We start from the raw sequence: 25,378 nt of genomic DNA, 5'->3' as shown, positions 1-25,378 counted from the left end.
CGGGGGGGTACTTATATTTGGAATAGGTGCGTGCCGCGAAAAGTTTTACTGAACCCAAAGCCAAAGAACTGGGAACGAGGTGGACTAAGCCCTGACCCTATTTGAGGATGATCCAATTGAAAGTTGATACCATATTTGAGGCCCAAACCAAGAGGAAATTCAAACCCAAAACATGGCACCCTGTTCAAGGAAAAAAACAAAAACTAAGAATGGCATGAACAGGTCAACTTTATTTTGTTTGGGTAACATTGGAAGTTAAGTATCAAGTAGATAATCTTTTTTTCGTTTCGCTGGGAATTTACGCACTGGAATTTTAGTTAATACAATTTAGGCACTCTGTTTAAGGATTAGGCGGAGGGTGGGAGATGATTGACATTTTAGGCTTCACATCAAACGGCTCTCAGAGAAAACCCTTTGCCGAAAATGGTAGCCTTTTATTCCATCTCAGTGTAACTAAACCGACCGCAGATGAACGGATGAAGAACAGGAACGTGAAGGAAGACTATCGTCCGTGATGTTGGTGGAATTTCGAGGCGATTGGAGCATTTGGAGCCCTTTCCCTTCAGTGGACTCGATAGGCTGGGATCACTCAGTGCCCAAATTTTGGAAAGGATATCCAGAGGACAAAATAGTGAAGCTAACTGAAACCATCTAAATGTCCACAAATCGGCCCATAACCGGTAGGTGAGAGAGCTTCGTGTACTAAATATTATTATTATTTATTATTTATAAACCTCCCACGCCAAACAAGGAAACACACCTCAAGCACGGTACGTATATTTTATTTATACTCCTTCGCGTCTTTAAGACATAAGAATAGAACCGTTTTTCCCGGCCATGCAAATTATTATATTTCAACTGTTTTGAGACTTCAGTATTACTGCATTGTACGGACGCTCAGTTTGCGAGCTTGGGATAACTGTGTTTTGACCGCATGTGAGGCCAAAATCATGATGCGGTGATATCTCAAAGGAAAACGAACGTCTACCTCGGTAAATGCCATGGCTTGTGATCCTTTCGAATAGTTTTTATGCTGAATGTGACGTGGCTCTTTTGGTTTTGCCCGGTTTTCTCTGACACTGACACTTGGATCACTTTGTTGTGCCAGCAACGCGCAACTTTGGGTTTCTTCTGCCTCGGGATTAAACTAATTTGTTTATACTTGACTGGAATAAACAAGGTCTTGGTAAATGATATCAGCCTCAGCTTTCAGTTTCGGCTGATGAAATAATTCTTTATTATTGGTGGATAGCAGACCACGCAAAATTTGAGATCCTTTCAGTTTCAGATTTGCGTCAGTTGATTGATTGACAAAAAAACGAAACCTGAGAAGAATGCTAATAAAAATGATGCAGGAAAACTGCGCAATACATTTCGTGTCTCGTTTGTTAGGAAATAAGGATTCAAAACAGTGAAAATCTTGGATAAAACGTCGGCGAAAACCTTTTCATTTCTGCTTCGGAAATTGGTAAGAAATGTTAGATTAATTTTGAAATTCGTATGTCGGCGATAAGTTGTGGTACGGTCCTATTTCTTAAAATAAGTTTGCCCGCGTCTTTTCAGGAAAAATATGTCACTACCAAAAACTGATTAGAAATGAGTAAACTTTGGTGAGGAAGAAGACAAGAGAAGAGGAAGAACGGTTATCTTTATTTATGTCAGAGATTTCTTGGGCGAATAATGATATGAAATATTTCTCGCGATATCAGTCGAGTTGACCAACACCCTAATTTAATGGATTAACAGATCCGGCTAAAGCAACATGTTACTTTTGTCTCAGTATGTCGGAATAGTTCAATGCATCTTCGCCTGTAATAATAGAAATTTATTGAGTTACGGTTTGTTAATATGAAGAATGATCTAGAATAAGTTGAATGAGAAATATCAGTAAAACAAAACTTGAGCTTTTCGTTGGGACAAAGAAACCTGTTAATATCAGCAGGTGGCCGCATTAAAGGGTCCAGAGCATAGAGCGAAGGTATGTAATTTGTTACCTTATTTCCAACACGGAAATCTAAAAAAGTGGGCACCCGAGTTCTTCTGCTTTTCAGTCTGAAAGAAATATCAACATAGAGTTCTAAGAAGGTATACTAGAACCTGCCGGAGGCGAGGAACCATTCTATTAGCTTTCCTTTGTTGCCCAATATTCTTTTAGTTCAAATTAATATTTACTTTGATGTTAAATGAATGACATTTACGTGAGTTTTAGGCCCCGTCCGCGAAAATTAGGTGCAAAATGACAGATAATTTTTTATCGATTTTTGGAATCTTCAAACGTTCCCTTGAGCACATACAAGTACGTAGTGAACTGGGACCTTCTCGTTACACTAGTGAATGTGATGCGTGCTATTAAACGGGATCAAGCTGAGAAAAATAGATCCAATCCATTCTGTCTAAATTAAACATGTCAATAATTCCGTTCCCGACAAAGGAGAGCAATTGTGCAGAGCTGCAGTCTTTAAGATGCTAACAACAACATGGATTCTCCATGGCAACTAATTGAGATCACTAACATGTCATTTTGAACGTTTCTATTTCGCTTGTAGCAAAGTCACTGAAGCATTCAATTCAATATGAATCCCAAGTTCTGGCTGTCAGTTGCGTTCCTGATGTCCCGGATTGGTGTATTTGAAGCTGCTGTCCAATGCCAAACAGCGGAATACTCAATTGGAGGAATGTTCCTCAAGGGCCACACCTTTAAAACAAGCAAGGTTGGATGGCCTGCAGGCTGTTATTTCATGTGCGAAGAAGAAGTGACATGTCAAAGCTACAATTTCGTCATTGGTCATAAGGTCTGTGAACTGAACAATCGAACAAAGGAAGCGAGACCTGAAGATTTTAAGCCGGATCAGACAAGGTTCTACATGAAAAGAGCAAACAACAGAGGTACACTTCCATTCTCCTTATTTCTTTTTTTTGTTTTTTACCCTTTTACAACTCAGTCGCGTTAAATGCTATTGCTTAGCATGTGTAGCTGGTTTTGTTTCAGCAGCACGGACTCTCCAATGAGAGCGGGGAAGCCGCGAGGAATGATGGGAAGCAGTCAAGCTGAAATGTTTTTTTTTCGTGGCTTAGACAATTCAACCAATTTTTATACTCGTAGTAATCAAAAAACATGAGTGCGTTCGACACGGTCTCTTTAATATATATACCTTATGATTTCAGTAGCTGACTTTTAACCTCTGTCTATTGCTAAATTTTACAATAACTGTCTAATTTTTTGCGCGCTGACTGGCTCATTTTTACCATCAATAAGAGTACAGACGGATAAAATTTTAATTTATGCAAGCTTTCAAGTTCAACTTCCAGCTGTCAAACTGTCAACTTTTTAACCAATGAGATTTTGTGGACTTTTTCAAGAAGCCAATCAAAAAGCGAGAAAAGCTATTGACAATGTTCGCGTCATTTTGAATAACATTTACTTATCCCTTTGTTTACGGCAAGTTTACGGCGTTTACGGCGGCCATTTTGGGGTCTCGTTATTGTAAAAAACAAATTGACGTCAGTTTTTTTATTCGTCAGTCCTCTTATTGATGATAAACTTTGTCATTACATTGTCAAAGTTTACTGCGGAAACCACTCGCCTGCGGCTCGTGGTTCCACAGCCACTTTGACAATGTTATGACGCAATTTATCGCATAAAAGACTGACGTCAATTTGTTAAATCAGCATTTTTTATTAGCAACCGAGGTTTTACATGCACGTATATTATAGTGTCAAAATCCATTCCAGTGAAGTCAGTGAAGAGGTCCGCTGTGTAAAATACGATTTGTTGATACGTGCGTGGGCGCCTGTTTCCATAGACTCACAAAAATATTTACAAAAGCCTTCTAATTTCGTGCTAAATATTTTCACGGGTAATGTTTAAGCGTAAAAGCTAATTTGGAAATGTTTACTTTTTACGTACATTATTCTAAGCTGGAAGCACAAATATAAGGAAACTTTTGCAATCGCGAGCAGTCCTTTATCATCAGTCGTAGCAGCAGTATGGTTAGGAACTTCATCTGAGTTAGACAAAGAAGGTAAACTTTTTTTCTTATAAAGTTGTTAGCCGCTACGTTGACATGACGGAGCGAGATTAAAACAATCTTTTATTAAACTGGTAACACTGATTACTTGAGGTAAAATTTCTCGTATCCAACTAACGGTTATCAATACGTCAAATGTGATCGTGAAAAGCAGCCTCGCACCCATTTCTTCGTCAGAAGTAACAAATATTACACGAGACAAGCAAAACATTGGTTGAATCATAACTGCCAGTGTGACGTCACGTTTCGCTTGGATGAAATTCAAAATGGCGCCCAGTGGGTGAAGTACAAGAGGTTGATAAAAATGCGGAATTTCGCTCCGATATTCTGCCCCATTTTCTTAGGTTCGTTAATATGTGGTTTATATTACATTGAGGAATCTTTATTTGGTACTTTTTGGCGGCCAAAATATTCAAAAGGGAGATAATTTGATCGAGAACTTTCTGTTTTGAAGCCAATTTGTCGAGCAAAACTGTTAGCTGGTTGACCTTTCGAGGGCCACTGCATAGCGAAGCAGAGCCACTGACCCAAGAATAGGAGGTTCGACAGAGAGTATACTTGGCTTCTTGTATGTGGAATTTCAGTTCTTCAGTGCTCGTGGTTCGTCTCATCAATCCCTTCAAAGTGCAAAGAGTGGCTGTGTGGAAAGAACAGCCATGTTTCAGATTATGTAAGTTTTCACCTTTGTCGTACTACAGTTTACATTTAGAGCAATATCCGTAATTTGGTTAATAGTTATGGCTTGATTAGTGATTCGGTTCTATTTTATTTTGATTTTATTTGGGAAGAGGAGCCTTAATTTTCTTTTATATTCTAGGTCTGCAGCAAATATTATACCAAGAGACCATATTTTCTCTTGATTATACATAGTTATGTTACATGAAAAACTCAGCTTAGTTCCTTGGCGGCGGCCTAATTGTGACTAACTTTTCCCTGATTTTAGTTTGGAATTCGATATTTTAAAAATTGATAAATGCTGTTAATCCAATAGATCCATCAGAATCTATTGATTTGCAAGGTGATAATCAGCTAATAGTCCCCATTTCTTCATCTAAAAGTTGTAGCCCACTGAAAACAGGTTATTAAAGACACTTCTTGTTTTCTGCAGGGAATGTCACTGGAAGGAACATATCATAATGCACAAATTTCCTTCCAGAATGCCACACCTGGCAGCACTTAGGGATTCTGATGAACATTTTCCCTTTGAAGGCTAATGCCCCCTCCCCCCCCCCTCCCCAGATGATAAACTGGCATGGAGGTTTTAACTCACCTAAGTTTAGATTTTTAAAAATTTCTTTATCACCTGTCAAAACATGCATATGAGAGCTACGATTTGTTTCATATGTTTAATCATGCTGTCAAATTTACAAGTTCCTGCTTTATTTTTGCACCCCCTTAAGCACTTTGCCACACCTCTAGTTAAACTCCCATTGATTGACAGCCCAAGATATTTCCTTTAAAGGCACAGAGTCATACAAAGGCTTACCACAGCTTGATTGTCAGTATAAATCAATTGACAAGTTCAATTTGGAATTAATTTGAGATACCAAATTTACGATAGTTTTAATTAATTGATGTGAAGTTAAAAAAATGTGACTTTTCTGTTATATCAGCAACTAAAATAGATGTCACCAACCTTATTGACTTAAACACCATAATGAAGAAAAAGCTAGGGTGGTGAAATTCAACCATTTTTACACAAGGATAACTGAACATTGAGCTATGAAGACAAAAAACAGAGCAAAAGAGGGGAAATTCTCTGGAGCTAACATCAAGGTTTTCAGCACTGACTGCTATCACACTAACCACATATAAAACCACTAACAGTGGATCAGGCACGACATGTATGGCCATATATGGTCAGAATGAGAGCATAGCTGCTAAGCACACTGGAGGAGAATGAAGCTTATGGACCTCCGGAGTCTGAGGGAGAAATTGATTCAGTTAATCAATCATTCCTTTATTTGGTAATGCAGGTTTTATGAAAAGTAGCCTTCATTCGGTGTCCACTCCATGGACATTATCCATTCCGAGAAGATAGGAACAGATAATGTCCAAGGACAAATGTGCAAGCAAAAATCTTTGATGGATTAAATGGCACATAGAGTCATAATTAAAACTATAGGCTGATGTGGACCTGTGAAGAGCAGGAGATGATTATAAAAGCAGAATAAATAAAAAGAGCTAATAGGAATAAAACTTGTTAAAATTAAAAAAAATTAATTAAATAGAATAAATGTCTGATTATCTTTACAGCATTTCAGCATTCTAACACATTTTTTAGCATTTGCAGCATAATGCAGGTTTTATGAAAAGTAGCCTTCATTCGGTGTCCACTCCATGGACATTATCCAAGGACAAATGTGCAGGCAAAAATATTTGATGGATTAAATGGCACATAGAGTCATAATTGAAACTATAGGCTGATGTGGACCTGTCAAGAGCACGAGATGATTATAAAAGCAGAATAAATAAAAAGAGCTAATAGGAATAAAACTTGTTAAAATTAAAAAAAATTAATTAAATAGAATAAATGTCTGATTGTCTTTACAGCATTTCAGCATTCTAACACATTTTTTAGCATTTGCTGTCGTTTATTTTGAGCGCTATGCAGCAATATCTATTTGGTGACATTTAGTGGAGGGTTGTTTTTTAGTTGGAATATGATGAGAACTTAAGTGGCAGTCCCGCTAAAAGCGGTCCACTCGACTTCGGGACCAAAAATAATTTTCCTTCATTTTTTGTCACTGAAAAGGGTTTGACACATATATATAAAAAAGCTACGAGCCAAAATTGAATTTTGGCCGAACTGAGTATGCCGACCGTGATCAGAAAAGTAAAATTCACCGATTTTGTGAAGCGCGCTACGTCGCCTAAAATGCAGCTCACGGAATTTCGTTTCCGTACGAAATTTAAGGTACATTCATTACTATGACTGACGAAATATGGAAACTTTTCGAAAATTCTAAGCTTACCAGCGAGGCTAATCTCGTTCCCAGATCTCTTGTGCACGAAGCCGAAGGCGAGATCTGGCCGTAGGAAAATTTCTTTTTCTTGATTGGCTGCTCAATTTGACTCCTGTCCAATCCCTTCTTTGAACATTTACGCGGTTTTCCGCGACAAACTTGAATGGGTCAATGTTACAAATATGGCGCAGTCAGGGGAATTTGCAACATTTGACAAAAACTTGTGCCGTCTTTGCCGCAACACAACAAATACCAACCAGAGGTTCACGATTTTTTCGGATTACAAAAAAACTCGCAAAATTACAGCACTTGATAAGCGATTTTGCAAAAGTAAGAGTACAGAGAGTACAGAGGAGAGAAAGTCAAGCGGACTCGGAGCTCACCAAAATCAAGCCCTTTTACCTCGCCTGGTCGTGCGCAAAGGCAAAAAGAGAGTCGCATTAACACGCAAAATTAGTCCGGGAAAGCGTTATTCCCTGATGAAAAAGTCAAGTTCCCCTTCAACTGCAAGTTGCAAAATCGGGCCGATTAAGAAAGAAGCAAACTGCGCTTTTTGCATTGATCAGAGTTATTTGAGTTTTCAAGTAGCAGAAATATCAGTCCTGCGATCAATGGTGGAACTGAAACAACCCCGCAGCTTTCTTCAAACTCACGTTTTAGTCTGGAAACTTCCGCAATTGGTGGAAAAGAAAAGTAGATAAGAAAAGACGAGAGGAGGAGAGATTTGGAAGTAATTTACAATTCGGGATTGAACAATCCAGTGGTAAGTTTTACGGATTTCCTTTCTTTCGCGCGATCCATGTGTTTGTTCGAGGGCATGAAAATTTGACGAATATCTGGCTGTTACATATTCATGACACAGACGCCATTTTGGGTCTACATTCCAACCACGTTGTTTAATGTCATTGGTTAAACAATAACTCAACACATGCACAACTATGCATAATGGTCAGCGGTATTCTCATATATAACATCCCCCTCCTTTACATTACAATCAAAGAAACAAATGAGGAGAATAAAATAAAATAAAAGAACAATCAACTCAACATTAATCAAACAGTGTCTGTCATTGTTCACGTTCCAAGAACTGTCTTTTGTTCCAGAACAACTTGTTACAGGTCTAGTCTGATTGGTTTTTTGACTAGTCTTCCACTTCGAGTCGTATACAAGGGCGGGTCTTTAGCTTCCACTATGTCTGATGAAGGTGGCACATCACCGGCTGGGATTTCCTCACCAGCCGTTTGTGGGCTTGCTGGGAATGTGGTTGCTGCATGTGTTTTGTCTGGTTCAGGTTCTGTCTGCTGATTGATGTTTCCATGACGTTTCCGATATCCCATATGAGACTTTGTTGGGTCGTTCCTTAGAGCCACTCGATTACGTCTGATTCTTTGGCCGCCTACCTCTACTACATATGATCTAGGCAAGACATGTTTCTGCACTACTGTTGCCGCTCTCCATTCCTTTGACCCTGGCTCCGGTTTTACTCTGACGTGATCACCCGATCTGAGTGGTGGTAGCTCTTTGGTGCCCTGGCGGTCATGGTAGTACTTTTGCTTATCCTTGCCATGTTTCATTCTTGCCTTTATCTTCTGGATGCTGTGTTTTTCAGGCTCCAATAGACCACGTGCCATTGGTAGTGTTGTTCGTAGCCTGCGTCCCATAGAGAGCTGTGATGGGGACAGCTCAATTCCTGGAAGTGGGGACGCCCTGTACTCTAGGAGTGCTTTTCTCTTGTCTCTGTTCTTTCTCCATAGAGACTGCACTGTTTTAACTGCGGCTTCCGCCTCTCCATTCGCTTTGGGGTGTTTTGGACTTACTGGAACATGTTCAAAGCTGTAACGTTTGGCAAAGGTCTCAAATTCTTTGCTTGTGTACTGGCTGCCGCAGTCAGTGACTAGTTTTGGTGGGATGCAATGTCGACTGAAATGTTCTTTTAGGACTTCAATGGTCTCCTGGGATGTGAGATCCTTCAGTTTGGTCACCTCAATAAACTTAGAGTAATAATCAACTAGCAACAGGTAATGTTCACCTTCAAAGGCAAATATGTCTGAAGCGGCCATTTCCCAAGGCAGGTCTGGGACAGGGATCGGTATCAAAGGCTCTTTCTGCTGTGCAGGGGCATAGTCATGGCACGTGGTACAGTCCTTGACTTTTTCTTCTATCTGTGCACTCATGCCGGGCCAGTGAAGGGCTTCCCTGGCTCTTTGCTTACACTTTACGATTCCCAGGTGTGTTCCATGTATTATCTCCAGCATGGCTGGCCTCATCGACGGGGGTACTACGATTCTCATTCCTCGGTAGATTACTCCATCTAGTACCGCTTTGCTTTGTTTCTGGCCAACCGGCTTGAATCATAGCATACAGCTCATGGAGCTCATTCGCTGTGTTTTGTTGGAGTTCTGCATACTTTGGTTCGGAAATCGAGATTCTTTCCAACAGGTTTACTTGTATCTCTTCTTCTTCCGGTGGTGCCTCATTTAGACTTGCTCGGCTGAGGGTGTCTGCGAGGACTTGCTTCTTGCCAGGAAGATATTCCACTTTTAGATCATAGCCACTCACTTTCAGCATCATTGCCTGCAATCTTAATGGTGCTGTTGCCATGGACTTGCGCAGTATCATTTCTAGGGGTTTGTGGTCAGTCTGGACCAAAGTTGTTTTTCCCAGAATGTACTCCCTGAATTTCTGAGTACTGAACACGATTGCCAGCATTTCCTTCTCTATTGGCGCCCAATTGAGCTCTGATGCTCGAAGTTTACGGGATGCATAGGCTATCGGCCTTCCCTCTTGCAGTAGGACAGCACCCACTGCGCTCTTGCTAGCGTCACATTGTATGGTCACACCTTTTCGGACATCATAGTAGGCTAACACTGGAGCTTCACAGCACATATCCTTAAGCTTCTGAAACGCAGCTGCTTGTGGCTTGTCCTAGTGGAAAAGTACATCCTTTCTGGTTAGTTCCCGCAGTGGTGTTTCGACTTCTGCTAGCATTGGGAGGAATTTGGCCAGATACTGAATAGATCCCAGAAACCGACGGACATCTTCTTTCGTTTCAGGAGGTGGCATATCCTTCATAGCTCTTACTTTTTCTGGATCTGGTTTGAGGCCATCTGCTGAGATAATGTGGCCCACATATTGAACTTGCTGTTTTCGTACTCTGACCTTCTCAAAGTTCAGCTTAAGGTTGTAGGTTCTGGCGCGGTTGAGAACTGCCTCAAGGACTGCATCATGGTGGGCGATGTCACGTCCAGCGATGAGTATGTCATCCATAATGGCGTATGCGTGATCAATATCCTCCAACATTTCATCCATGGCCCTTTGGTACAGCTCTGGAGCTGATTTGATTCCAAATGGTAGCTTTAACCATCTGTATCTGCCAATTGGGGTGTTCATCGTTGTCAGTAGACTGGACTCGTAGTCTAGTTTTATCTGGAGATACCCACTTTTAGCATCAAGGACTGTGAACACTTTTGCCTCAGGTATCTTGGCTGCAATTTCTTCTACAGTGGGGATTGGGTAATGCTCCCGTTTCACTGCTTTATTAAGATCACCTGGGTCAAGGCAGATCCTGATCTTCCCACCTCGACTTGAAACTACCATAGAGTTAACCCAGTCAGTGGGCTGTGAAACTTTGGCTAGGTGTCCTTCCTTTTCCATTTCCTTAAGCTTGGCAATGATCTTGGGAAGGAGTGCTGCAGGTTGTCTGCGAGGCCCATGCACCACTGGTGTTGCTTTGGGGTCAATCTTGATAGAGTAAGTTCCAGGCATGGCTCCGGATGCACTTTGTAGGTCTGGGTACTGGTCAAGTAGTTCCTTTAGGTTTGGATCTACATGTGCCTGTAACTTATGTACCCGCTGAACCAAGTTGAGTGCTTGACAAACTTTGCCTGACAATATTGGTTTCTGCTTACTATCTATGACATAGAAGTTCACATTTAACTCCCTGTCCTTGAATCTTATGGGAAGAGTGACATAACCTTTGGGTGTGATTCGGTGTTGGCTGTATGACACCAGGGTCTTCTTGGTTTGTTTGATCTGGGCACTGGGTGCTACTTGCTTGAGCTGAGTAGTGTTAATTACACTTGCATAGGCACCAGTGTCAAGTTGACAATGCAGGGTACTGTTGCCCACTTCTACAACCTCCCACCATTCGTCATTTTCACATGTTTCCTGCCCGTCACTGATGCCATTCATTTCTAGGCTTGCTACATGTAGTAGTTGTACATCCCTGTCAGGACCTTCCTCATCACTAGAAAAGTCTTCTCCAGGATGGACCATTTCATGCAGTAAGTTTACATTGCTTTTCTTGCTTCTGCAAACTCTGGCAAAATGTCCAATTTTTTTGCACTTGTTGCATGATTCATTTCTGGCTGGGCATTTTTCCTGTGGCTTGTGGGCATTGTATCCACACCTATCACATTTTTGAACTTGGTCATGTTTCTTCTTGGACGAGCCATTCTTCTTAGACGAGCCATTCTTCCATGCAAGTTTATTGACCTCCACTTTCGGGTCTTCACCAGACATCACTTGCATTCCATCCTTGGTCGCTTCGAACATCCGACCGATGTCAATGGCCATTTCCAGGGTAAGGTTTTTACTTTTCTCCAAGCAGCGTTGCCTTACTCGTTCGTCCAGAGATTTGCATGCGATGGCGTTCCGGATCAACTTATTCGACTCTGTCATGTCCAGACCACGGGCCAGGAGCTTAAGATCGGTGACAAAGGAGTCAAACGTTTCCCCTTGTAACTGGCGTCTTCGATCAAATTTAACTGCCGCCATAATTGGGTTCTTCTTTGCTTCGAGGTGTGCTTTGAACTTTCCGACTACTCTTTGGAGTATGTCTTTTTCATTTACATTTTGTGCACTTTCTCCAGATCCAACTTGCACAGTTTCCCATTGGAAAGTGAGGTAAATTTCTCGGCCTTTGTCGCCGACGAAGCTCATAAGGTTGCATATTTTCTCCTTCTCCGTGCATTAGCTGAGCGGTCCTCCGAACGTGAATTCGCAATGTTGATAAAACCTTTCCCATTCTTTACTCAGGTCCGCAGCGGCCCAATTCATTCAGTTGAACGACGAATTGGCGTATCCTTCGGCCATCCTGATGTGTTTGGCCCTGTTCCGTGGCGCTCGAAATCCCACTATTTTGACACCATGTTACATATTCATGACACAGACGCCATTTTGGGTCTACATTCCAACCACGTTGTTTAATGTCATTGGTTAAACAATAACTCAACACATGCACAACTATGCATAATGGTCAGCGGTATTCTCATATATAACACCGGCGAACGCAGTGCGGAAAACAATTTAAAAAAAAAATTTGCTTGAGCTTATCCTGTTAAAAGAGTTTCCAATAGATTATTTAAGCCGCTAGATATGTAAAAAATGTCAGAAACTGTCCATGGAACTTCGTGAATTCCGCGTAAATTGCCAAAGACTTTTGTTATGTTCAGCTCACGTAATTTCATCTTGCATGTCTCCCTCCGGCGAACTCACTCATAAAGCTGTGTGAACATTGCTTTTTGTATGCGAGAAATACAAGAGAAGTGCTTCTGGAGTATTATTTTTGGAACTGGTCCATATTTACTTTGCTAGAACCAAGATAACTGTAGAAAAATTGATTTTCGTAAGTGTGCTGTTTCCTACGAGGTCCGCATGGTGTTTACGTTTCGCTTTGATTTTTTTCAGTTGAAAAGAGGCAAGCAACAAACCTGTTGAGACAATCAACGTCAAACTACTCAATGTGGCTGTTTCGTCGAGGCTACCAAGTGTAATCGCTTCATCTGTTTGGCTCATTCCAGAAGTGGGGAACTACCTGAAGCGATTACACTTGGAAGAAATCGTTGAAGAATGCGAGAATGCAGAAAAATACACACGGGGTCATCTACCATCTGTACTACGAGAAAAGTCCTTCGGGACTATGAGAGACTTCAGCTGGGAGATAATACTTACAGAAGCCAAAGGGAGCCCAACTCTTTTGGACGTAATAACAGCCGTTTGCTGTAGGAGGGAGGGGCAAAATGTCCAAAGGAGTGGAGCAAAGCAGATTCCTCCAATTGGATCAATTTATTCTATGTTACTGAATCAGTACAACAGGGAACTGAATCTTGTTCAACATATCAATACAGTACTAATCGCTAGTGGTCAGGCTGAAACAAAGGTGTGCTTTCAATTGAGCATAATGCATGTATCACTTACTTCCCCCAGGGGATTATAAAGAGGGTGAAGGCATCATTATGATTTACTTCAGGAGAGAATGAGTGAAATTTGTCTGGTTTATAATTTTCTCCATAATTATTTTTCATGTAACCTCAACTTCCAGTTTTCATAAATTCGAATTCCCCGAAGTCTTTAACTGTCCCTCTTGCCAATACCAAAAACCAACATTTTGAGTCCTAATAGATGTGAGTAAATATAGAAAATCCATCTTAACAATAGATCATTTATTTGGTGCACGTCATGTTCAAAACATCCTGACATTATGATGAAATGAGGAAACAAGATTACTTTTGGCAGGTGTTCTGCAAAAATTTGTTCATTGTTGTAATTAGAAGACACATTGAAATAATTTGCATGCTTAAAACTGTGTTTTCTATAAGTTTCTGCAACAGACAACTGCAATAAATATTGATCATGAAGAAAGGTAATATATATTCAGGAAAACACAAGAAATAGGAGATTTTTCTTTTCTTCCTGGAAGTAGTTTTTGTGGCAAAATGTTCCTAGATTTACATAAGTAGTTCACAGCCTGTGATTGTTTAACAATCAAACTGAAATTATTTTTTAGAGTATATTGCAGCAATGTGATGTGTATTACTTGTAGAAAGCAATCATGGTTATGTGTTTGACGCCACCTTAGGACAATATACCTGTACATGTAGCCCTAATATGTATTAAATCACATATTGTCCACATCGAGATCAAAACACTAAAACTGAAACAAAAAGTCACAGTCTATACTTTTTCTCTGTTAATTCAATACAATAAAATTGACAACTGCTTTAACATCTTTACATATTGAGTATTTCAGACCAGAGAGAGGCGAGGTGCAACAAAAGTTTCATCCTCATCATTTTATTTAGTAATGCAGGTTACAAAGATTAGCAGCCAGTGAGGCTGATGTGGACCTTCAATTAACTAATAAAATGTGAAATAATGAACAAAATAATTTATAAAATTTCTACATAACACACAATGACTGAATGGCAATTACTCACGAATCCACGATGCAGTGAGCTTCGTCAGCCACAACACAGACTACGTTTTTTTGATGAACATCAGATAACAATATTTCTCTGCACTTCTTACTACTGATAAGTACTTCCGGATTGGCAAACACGATGCTAACACGTCCGCACAACACATTTTCCACAGAATCACCTTGGACTTCGATCCCTGTCTCTTTGTTCGCTTCAGAACATTTAGCCGGATAATTGCTCCTAACTGTCCTTGCTTCTTAATTTTCTCAACTTGGTCCATCATCAAAGCGGTCAATGGTGACACAATGATTACAATCGAGCATTACTTTCCACCATACCAAGAAAGTCAAACATACTCGGCAGAAGTTGATATATTAAAGACTTGCCATATCCTGTTGGCAGGACGGCTAGCACATCTCTCTTTTGCTGCACCACTGCTCTCAAAGGCTCTAGCTGTTTAGTTTTTTAACTTTAAATCAGGCGTTCCGCGTTCAGTTAAGGAAAACTTCAATGCGCGGTCAAATTCAATGTTTGACATGTCCGCCATGTCCATGGGCAACGTCCACAGCGACGAGCAAGGATGCTGCTAACAATATTTGCTAGCTAACTTTAACCCGCAAAACACACTCTAATTCTCTGCCTGGCCCTAAGCTAACATAAAAGTACTGCAACGTTGTTTAACCTATTCTCGGTTTTCACCAGTCATGTGATCAAAACTAACAATCGTAACCGTTCAATAAATAAATTTAAGAATCTGGCGTATGATAGATCATTGCTATATAAACAACCTCGCCAAGAATCAGGTTTCTGCTGTTTTTCATTCGCCCGTTATTGGCAGAAGTGTGTCACCCAAATTTATAGAGCTTTGTATGGAGACGCCATGTTTGTGTCCTTCGGAGGGGCACAAACATGGCGGCCGTAAAATAACAAAAATATCTGTCGTTGAGTTTTGCAATTGAAACGAAAATCTTTACTGTAGAGCTCCGACACATTGAAATAAATGCTTCTTCTAGTGCGAGCATCGTTTATTTAGCAAAAACTAAAGCGGTAACTCATCTTTCGGCCTACGCGACAGTCTTTTCGGGTCGCCATTTTCATGTCACACAACGCAAAAGCTTGGAGTGCTCTATTACAAAAAGAAGAACTCTTTCGAGCTAAACGATTGTCAAACGTCACGTTCCTATAGGGTCTTTTATCTGATGAAACTAAAACCGCGGAAGGAAAGATAATTTCTAATTTTGGAATATGACTACGTCATATGAAAACCAAGGATAAATTCTAAGCGCCTGAGTCAGTCTTCTGAGTCTTTCTGTTCCACCATTTTGGGAATTTATTTTGGGCTTGCGCTCTTGCCTCGCCTGTCACATTCCTCACAGCCGATCACGTGGTGCAAATCGGATTTGGCCAGATCTCGCCTTCGGCTTCGTCCACAAGAGATCTGGGAACGAGATTACAGCGAGGCTGGAAGACACCCTTCTCCGAGGCCTTTGATCACCTACTAAAATTTAGCCAAATTTGACGGGGAAAATCTCAAAAGTTGGGTCTAAATGAAGCCTAAAAAGCACATCACGGTAAATTTCATACCTTAATAAACCGTTCTATAAGTTCAAACCGGTGGGTATCTCCTTGGATTGCACGCGAGAACAGATTAAAATCTGCCACAGTCAGTGCATTTACATAGCTATCGCTCGTGTCAAAGCTCATTTGCATAACCCTAGCAACCGGTGAAATACATCTTCTTCCGTTCAGGTTCGTTTGTTGACCTTCTGAGTAGTGGCAAATTGCTTCCTTTAATACTTGTGTACACTCTAGATCCAGTTTTGAGGTGAAGGTTGCGTTAAAGTTGATTAATTCTCAAGACTTGCGAGACTCCAAAAGTAAATAATGGCGCCGGTCTGCAGAAATTAACCTAGCCGTCGTCCTGACCCTTCAATAAATTCTGCCGCAGAGGTAGCACTAGGAGAAGAAGAAAATCGTAAGTTTTCATTTACCGTTTAATGGCAACTGAATCCTATACTACGGCCAAGACTACTGGGAGCTAATGAGGGCTTTGTGCCCGAATTTGAAAAACAACAACAACGAACACTTGCCAGTTGCATCGTTGGGAAATGAACCTGAATGAGCACGACACACTTGAATGGAACTATGTTTTGCGATGAATGATGGGCTTTACTTCTGTTTTATGCTTGATGCTTGTCTTTTAGTATCTTGCACAGCGCATAAAATAAACTTCGGGATCCGTTTATCGGGTCGTTTATACAACGAAAGCTGCACCGGCTTCGTCAAAATGTCACACAATTTGTAACGTGACCAATTACCCCGGAGGGGGGTACATCTGTATGTGAGGCCCCAAAGGGTAGGGCTTTTCAGCCGTTTGAGTCATAAATAGGGTATCGATTTTGGCCATTTTGGTTATAAATTGGGTATGGTTTTAGCACTCTAGTCTTGAATTGGGTATGTTTCTTAGCAGAAGCTACTTTTTCATCATTATCAATAAGACCTTCAACAAAAGCCCTTCATAACGTATGTTTAGGGCAACTGTGTCAGCCGCAACGGTCATAAATAGGCTATCGAATTTTTGGTCAGGCCATAAATAGGGTAGCAAAAAATGCAGATTTTGGTCATAAAGAGGGTAAGGGTTTTGGAAAGTGGGCCGCACACCCCCAATCAACTTTTCTGGAAGTACCCCCCCCCCCTCCTGGGCTAATTACCAGGGGCCGAGGGCAAATCCCCTACCCCGCGCGCGCCGATGATTAGATTTGGCAAGATTTGCTCATTTCAATATTGATAATGAAAAAGCCACCCATTAATTTTTTGGGCTAGTGCAATCTATTCAGTATGACCGAACGACGACAATCGTTGTAACACAAAGTGAGAAATCGGCCTCTCAACATCTGCACGCGCTTCGATATGGACGTTTTTTGGAAGGTTTCTTAGTCCCATCTTTTGATTTTCTTCCATTGTGTTTTCTTTGAAAAACGAACGGCTGATAACGGGAAAGGAAAAGTGAATTTTAGGTCCATGCCTGCTTCCTCCGCCCTCATGTATTAGCAACTCCTTATACTTTCTGAGGAAAAGTAGATAAAAATTGAAAAGGTGCAATGACTGTCGTCGTTCGGTCATACTGAAAAGATTGCACTAGCCCAAAAAAATAAAGGGTGGCTTTTTCATTATCAATATTGAAATGAGCAAATCTTGCCAAATCTAATCATCGACGCGTCCGGGTAGGGGATTTGCCCTTGGCCCCTGGTAATTAGCCCAGGAGGGGGGGATACTTCCAGAAAAGTTGATTGAGGGTGTGCGGCCCACTTCCCAAAACCCTTACCCTCTTTATGACCAAAATCTGCGTTTTTTGCTACCCTATTTATGACCTGACCAAAAATTCGATAGCCTATTTATGACCGTTGCGGCTGACACAGTTGCCCTAAACATACGTTATGAAGGGCTTTTGTTGAAGGTCTTATTGATAATGATGAAAAAGTAGCTTCTGCTAAGAAACATACCCAATTCAAGACTAGAGTGCTAAAACCATACCCAATTTATAACCAAAATGGCCAAAATCGATACCCTATTTATGACTCAAACGGCTGGAAGACCCTACCCTTTGGGACCTCACATACAGATACCTATATAGCCCATATAAGGGAGTACCCCCCTCCCAGGTAATTGGTCACGTTACAACTAACTTGTGTGACATTTTGACGAAGCCGGTGCAGCTTTCGTTGTATAAACGGATCTCGAAGTTTATTTTATGCGCTGTGCAAGATACTAAAATACAAGCATCAAGCATAAAACAGAAGTAAAGCCCATCATTCATCGCAAAACATAGTTCCATTCAAGTGTGTCGTGCTCATTCAGGTTCATTTCCCAACGATGCAACTGGCAAGTGTTCGTTGTTGTTGTTTTTCAAATTCGGGCACAAAGCACTCATTAGCTCCCAGTAGTCTTGGCCGTAGTATAGGATTCAGTTGCCATTAAACGGTAAATGAAAACTTACGATTTTCTTCTTCTCCTAGTGCTACCTCTGCGGCAGAATTTATTGAAGGGTCAGGACGACGGCTAGGTTAATTTCTGCAGACCGGCGCCATTATTTACTTTTGGAGTCTCGCAAGTCTTGAGAATTAATCAACTTTAACGCAACCTTCACCTCAAAACTGGATCTAGAGTGTACACAAGTATTAAAGGAAGCTATCTGCCACTACTCAGAAGGTCAACAAACGAACCTGAACGGAAGAAGATGTATTTCACCGGTTGCTAGGGTTATGCAAATGAGCTTTGACACGAGCGATAGCTATGTAAATGCACTGACTGTGGCAGATTTTAATCTGTTCTCGCGTGCAATCCAAGGAGATACCCGCCGGTTTGAACTTATAGAACGGTTTATCAAGGTATGAAATTTACTGTGATGTGCTTTTTAGGCTTCATTTAGACCCAACTTTTGAGATTTTCCCCGTCAAATTTGGCTAAATTTTAGTAGGTGATCAAAGGCCTCGGAGTAGGGTGTCTTCCAGCCTCGCTGGTAAGCTTAAAATTTTTCGAAAAGTTTCCATATTTCGTCAGTCAAAGTAATGAATGTACCTTAAATTTCGTACGGAAACGAAATTCCGTGAGCTGCATTTTAGGCGACGTAGCACGCTTCACAAAATCGGTGAATTTTACCTTTCTGATCACGGTCGGCAACCTCAGTTCGGCCAAAATTCAATTTTGGCTCGTAGCAAAGCAAAAATAAGGAATTGGAAAATAATAAATTGCTTTTCTATATATATGTGTCAAACCCTTTTCAGTGACAAAAAATGAAGGAAAATTATTTTTGGTCCCGAAGTCGAGTGGACCGCTTTTAGCGGGACTGCCACTTAAAGGGATGAAAAGACTACAATGCAGCCTTGAAATTCTTGGAAGCTTAAGAATGGTTGACTGTTAGAATCGAGAAACGCCGGTCAACGACCCATTTGGCAAATCGCTCATATTTTGCCCACAGATACCCTTCGGTGACCTAATTCTAAAAATCATATTATAAGGTTCCAGCGAATTTTTATTTTTCAGAAATTCGCGAAAATTTGAAAGCGCGGTCAAAGTGCGGTTTTTCGTGTAATAAAATGACCGAAATAAGGTGCGAGGACGAAGCGCTGCTTAAGTCTTAAAATAAATTAAATTGACTTCAAACTTCACACAAATGTGGAACAACCACTCTAATTTATTCCTCGTTTTAAACTAATCTCAGATATGTTGATATAGTGGTTTTCCAAACCATTTTAAAAACACCTATGAAGCGTGTGAAAAATAACGGCAAAATATAGGTCATGTTTAACAGCATAAAAATGCATCTGGTACCTCACTTTCCGATTATTTTACTTTACAGCCTTAAAATATCATTATTAAACATATACCATGCCAAGTTTCATGCTCGAACTCGCAGTATTTCCCTTTGAGAAAAACGAAAATCTATGTCAATGTGTTGGGCGCAAATAACACAACAATTATACAAGAACAATAGACAAATCAATTTCAAAAGCGAAAGTAAAAGGTTATCATTAATTAGAATCCCGTCAATTCACTGCTATCAGTAGAAACATAATGTCCACTGCATAAAAACTGTTTTTAGACGTTTTCGAACCATTGCGCGTTAACTTTGTTTAATTTCCTGTCCGCCGTCATGTCTAGTTTGTCATCGCGTGTATTTCCTTAATGTGAACAACACTGTGAATGGTTCTCATAACAAACGCACAGAGGTTTCCTGGAACCTCGATGTTTTCGATTCACCAAAACGCTTTAAGTTCGTTAAGACACAACAATGGGTCAACTTGGAATGCTGTTTAGCATTAAGGACGTTAAAGGACTGTAAATTAATCGAGTTGAAATATCTTGAGGCAAATCAAAATCGCGCCCTTATTCTAATTGCTAAACAGCCGATCTCCGTTCAAGTTCAAGAAGTCGAGAGGTTAATTCGGCAATGTATCACCGGTACAACAACAAAATCAAACCGAGGTCATCAAAAGTGCAAGTTTAAAAGTGTAGTGGCAAGTTCGAAGTAAATTTCGCCTATATAAATTGGAAACAAGAAGTGAAACGATCTGACCCGAAACAAATAAACGAAATATTAATACGACTAATTTAATCCGAAAATGTTGCAGAAAACATACCTAAAAACCGTCGATTCCCCTCAATACCACTCCACATTGCCTTACAGAGACCAAGCTTTCTGCTGTAAGAATCAGGGGCCTCATGAATCTGTTTTTATTATATCGGCAACCATGCTGCGTGGCTGATATTCGAGACTCAGTAAAAGTTGTCACACAACCGTACGAGCAGCACAGTCACGCTTTCACTGCTTTCGCGCAAATGTTCAACATTTCGCAATTGCAAGTTTAAAGTAGTGACAGTAGATTGAAATGCGCTTTTTAAAGCTTCCCTATCCAGGAGCAATTATTTCTTGTTCTTGAATGGCTTTTAGTTGTAGCTACAGTCTGGTAGGGGGGGGGGGTACTCCCGGAAATTTCGAATATCTGTATGCCGTGGAAGATTAAGTGGTCTCTAGCTCTTAACGCCAACACTGAAACACCCGATGATTCTCGAAGTATCACAGGGATCACTAAGCAAAATAATTTTGAGTTTAGCTCCGCTGAGTCAGATACCTGTTGGCGCGCATATTGCATTGACTGTGGACAGGTGGAAAAACAGTTAAACTGGAAAAGCCTGTTGCACATTGTAATTCAGCGTTGTCCAACACGCAATCGGTCTGGTTGTAATGCTAATCGTATTTGATAGAATCTCAAGTTTTCTTTCGACACATACTCACGTACTGGGGTGGTGACATACTACTAGATGGGCCTGGTCGGGAGCCACGAGTCAAGTCAGTCAACTCGCAAAGCTCAACCGAGAAGAGTGATAGTGAACCACTGGTGGAAGGACTGCAGATTGTCCCTACGCCTTACCCTAATAGGCCTCTGTGTTATTCTAATGAACTGATGCTGTTACAATGATACTATTTAGCTTTATGAACATGGTAATGGTAAAGGTTTTCTTTTGCAGTATAAAAGAATCATTAATAAGTAGTTCTTTGTGAAAAACTATTTTAAGGAAAGTAAGCTGTTTGCGAGATCTATGTTTTCAGATGTTCTAGAGTGATTAGTTTGTTAAGGCACTGTTGCGCTGCGCCTGCGCGCAGTGTCGGAAAAAAGTACGTTAGATCATCTGTTTCTAAGTTGATAAAGGCAAATTAATCGCTGCAGCTAATTTGGAAAGCGTGACGATTCCAACCTCGTTCCCAGAGTCTCTCATCTTACCACCCTCTCGTTCCCAAATTCGCTGGGAACGAGGTTGAGACGATTCGGCCGTTAGTTTTTCCTCTAAAGGATCTCCCTCCTCTACTCCCTCTCCCTCTCTACAAAAATTTGACGATCCTCCCTCCCCCCCCGGCAAGAGATGTTTGCTGAATACCGAAGAAGTCGAACATCGACAGTTCCTAAGAATACTTCCGGCAAGTGCAGTTGTTAGTAAAATACTTCACAAGCGCTGAGTATGGAGCTATTCCGCGCACGAATGGGAGAGGTATATCTAATCCCATGTCTTTGCACCCGCACCGTAGCATAGGCAGTTTCAGGTTCTTTAGGCCACCCTCCATCGCCAAGGCACAGGGGTCTTGCTGGTCGTATACCAAAGGATGCTGGAGCTGAACTATTTCTACAACTTCCTTTACCTGAATAAAATTGCTCTCCTTTTCAGATGCCTGAACATGCATCTCATCAGGATCACTTTGCCGCAGAGCGTCACTTTGTGAGAGAAAAACTAGCACCTGAAAAAGACGAATATTATAAGGGTCCCGGACTCTGCGCATCTCCCGCGCCACCATTTCGGCGTCAAGCTTTCGGCCTGTCGTTTGACCAACGCGGGATTTTGCCATGAGATACGATTGCTGCTTGTCATTGACTGCCCTCAGAGCCCAACCCCCTTTTAAAGGAACAAGGACTTCTTGGTGACCTACTGTGGCTTTGAGTTAAGCGCCAACGCTTGCTCCAAGCAGGGTTTGTAGCACATTTTCTCTAAGTCCATAAGGGAATGTCTCTCCAGGGACGAAGTACATTTCTCCAGTGACAAGTGCCTCTCTAAAGCAGACAGCCTATGAAAGACACGAATGCAGCTGCCTTGAAGGCATTAATACACCCTGTCGTGCATGGTGACTATCCATGGAAACATCAGCAGACGCTTCCTCGGTCACACCCGTTGATACTGGCACTGATGTTGAGGTCGCAGTGTCCGTACCTCTTTACAAAATGACCTGAAGTCTCCTTCAGAGAACGAGGCTTCCAGCAGAAATAAACAAAGAGCGATGTCTGACTAAATTGCAAAAGAAACCCCTGATCATTGGCATGTTCACAAAGCTAAATAGTATCATTGTAACAGCATCAGTTCATTAGAATAACACAGAGGCCTATTAGGGTAAGGCGTAGGGACAATCTGCAGTCCTTCCACCAGTGGTTCACTATCACTCTTCTCGGTTGAGCTTTGCGAGTTGACTGACTTGACTCGTGGCTCCCGACCAGGCCCATCTAGTAGTATGTCACCACCCCAGTACGTGAGTATGTGTCGAAAGAAAACTTGAGATTCTATCAAATACGATTAGCATTACAACCAGACCGATTGCGTGTTGGACAACGCTGAATTACAATGTGCAACAGGCTTTTCCAGTTTAACTGTTTTTCCACCTGTCCACAGTCAATGCAATATGCGCGCCAACAGGTATCTGACTCAGCGGAGCTAAACTCAAAATTATTTTGCTTAGTGATCCCTGTGATACTTCGAGAATCATCGGGTGTTTCAGTGTTGGCGTTAAGAGCCAGAGACCACTTAATCTTCCACGGCATACAGATATTCGAAATTTCCGGGAGTACCCCCCCCCCCTACCAGACTGTAGCTACAACTAAAAGCCATTCAAGAACAAGAAATAATTGCTCCTGGATAGGGAAGCTTTAAAAAGCGCATTTCAATCTACTGTCACTACTTTAAACTTGCAATTGCGAAATGTTGAACATTTGCGCGAAAGCAGTGAAAGCGTGACTGGGCTGCTCGTACGGTTGTGTGACAACTTTTACTGAGTCTCGAATATCAGCCACGCAGCATGGTTGCCGATATAATAAAAACAGATTCATGAGGCCCCTGATTCTTACAGCAGAAAGCTTGGTCTCTGTAAGGCAATGTGGAGTGGTATTGAGGGGAATCGACGGTTTTTAGGTATGTTTTCTGCAACATTTTCGGATTAAATTAGTCGTATTAATATTTCGTTTATTTGTTTCGGGTCAGATCGTTTCACTTCTTGTTTCCAATTTATATAGGCGAAATTTACTTCGAACTTGCCACTACACTTTTAAACTTGCACTTTTGATGACCTCGGTTTGATTTTGTTGTTGTACCGGTGATACATTGCCGAATTAACCTCTCGACTTCTTGAACTTGAACGGAGATCGGCTGTTTAGCAATTAGAATAAGGGCGCGATTTTGATTTGCCTCAAGATATTTCAACTCGATTAATTTACAGTCCTTTAACGTCCTTAATGCTAAACAGCATTCCAAGTTGACCCATTGTTGTGTCTTAACGAACTTAAAGCGTTTTGGTGAATCGAAAACATCGAGGTTCCAGGAAACCTCTGTGCGTTTGTTATGAGAACCATTCACAGTGTTGTTCACATTAAGGAAATACACGCGATGACAAACTAGACATGACGGCGGACAGGAAATTAAACAAAGTTAACGCGCAATGGTTCGAAAACGTCTAAAAACAGTTTTTATGCAGTGGACATTATGTTTCTACTGATAGCAGTGAATTGACGGGATTCTAATTAATGATAACCTTTTACTTTCGCTTTTGAAATTGATTTGTCTATTGTTCTTGTATAATTGTTGTGTTATTTGCGCCCAACACATTGACATAGATTTTCGTTTTTCTCAAAGGGAAATACTGCGAGTTCGAGCATGAAACTTGGCATGGTATATGTTTAATAATGATATTTTAAGGCTGTAAAGTAAAATAATCGGAAAGTGAGGTACCAGATGCATTTTTATGCTGTTAAACATGACCTATATTTTGCCGTTATTTTTCACACGCTTCATAGGTGTTTTTAAAATGGTTTGGAAAACCACTATATCAACATATCTGAGATTAGTTTAAAACGAGGAATAAATTAGAGTGGTTGTTCCACATTTGTGTGAAGTTTGAAGTCAATTTAATTTATTTTAAGACTTAAGCAGCGCTTCGTCCTCGCACCTTATTTCGGTCATTTTATTACACGAAAAACCGCACTTTGACCGCGCTTTCAAATTTTCGCGAATTTCTGAAAAATAAAAATTCGCTGGAACCTTATAATATGATTTTTAGAATTAGGTCACCGAAGGGTATCTGTGGGCAAAATATGAGCGATTTGCCAAATGGGTCGTTGACCGGCGTTTCTCGATCCTAACAGTCAGCCATTCTTAAGAAATAGGAGCCATTACAACATGGCAATGCAGGACAGTTGCAACATCATCAGCCTGTTCCAGGCTCTTGGCCTCTTTCTTTACCAGAACCCGCTCAGCCACGTTTTTCGATCATGCCCACTGACCGAGAACCAGGAACAGGCTACAGCATCATTCAAGATGTGGCATTGTTCCGGAATAAGTCAAGTTATCAGGTTATGACAAAAGATAAATAAATCATACAGCAAAATTGATTTCACTATAACTGTAGTTATGTTTACACCAAAATTGTACACTAAAATGTAAGTGGCAAAAAGAAAACCAAAAACAGCTTACTCAGGCTAACTCGAATTTGAACTTTGTTGTGAATATGAAATTACAACACTGAACACCGCAATTGCAGTGGACGGCAATAGGTCAGCAGTTGCAACGAGTCAGGAAAAAAAGCCAAAACCTTCACAACAAAAGCCAACAAAGCTGCTGTATGATTAAAGCCAACAAATTTCACCATACAGCAGGCACAATTAAAACACAAAAGGCAAACGAAGTTGAAACAGAAAGAATTGCATTTGAAGGCCTGATAACTACCACCAAAAGTGCTCCAAAACAGACAAAAGCCGATCACATCGCAGGGAAATTTTGGTGGAAATCAAGAAATAAACAACATCTCAACACTCAAACGGATTGATGAGAGGAGCGGCTGGTTCAATCGACACAGAGATACACCCGGATTAAACGT

The 25,378-nt window shown here is 40.9% G+C and overlaps 2 protein-coding genes across 2 annotated transcripts in view; one reads left to right on the top strand and one right to left on the bottom strand.

Moving 5' to 3' along the window:
- Positions 1–9: 9 nt before the first annotated feature.
- Positions 10–25,378, top strand: part of LOC145470464 (uncharacterized) — a 28,674-nt gene continuing 3,305 nt past the window's right edge. Inside the window, exons 1-2 of the mRNA XM_081454279.1 lie at positions 10–1,468; positions 2,547–2,886. Coding sequence (XP_081310405.1) covers positions 2,574–2,886 — 313 coding nt within the window. The 5' untranslated portion in view covers positions 10–1,468; positions 2,547–2,573. The remainder of the gene's footprint in view (positions 1,469–2,546; positions 2,887–25,378) is intronic.
- On the bottom strand, positions 7,377–9,073 carry LOC145470300 (uncharacterized). Its single transcript, XM_081454126.1, has one exon. It carries the CDS (start codon positions 9,052–9,054, stop codon positions 8,107–8,109), a length of 948 nt encoding a protein of 315 aa, XP_081310252.1. The 5' UTR covers positions 9,055–9,073; the 3' UTR covers positions 7,377–8,106.

Source organism: Orbicella franksi, chromosome 15 (genome assembly GCF_964199315.1).
Source record: "Orbicella franksi chromosome 15, jaOrbFran1.1, whole genome shotgun sequence".
Lineage (NCBI taxonomy): Eukaryota > Metazoa > Cnidaria > Anthozoa > Scleractinia > Merulinidae > Orbicella > Orbicella franksi.
This window is presented reverse-complemented; position numbering and strand designations above follow the sequence as displayed.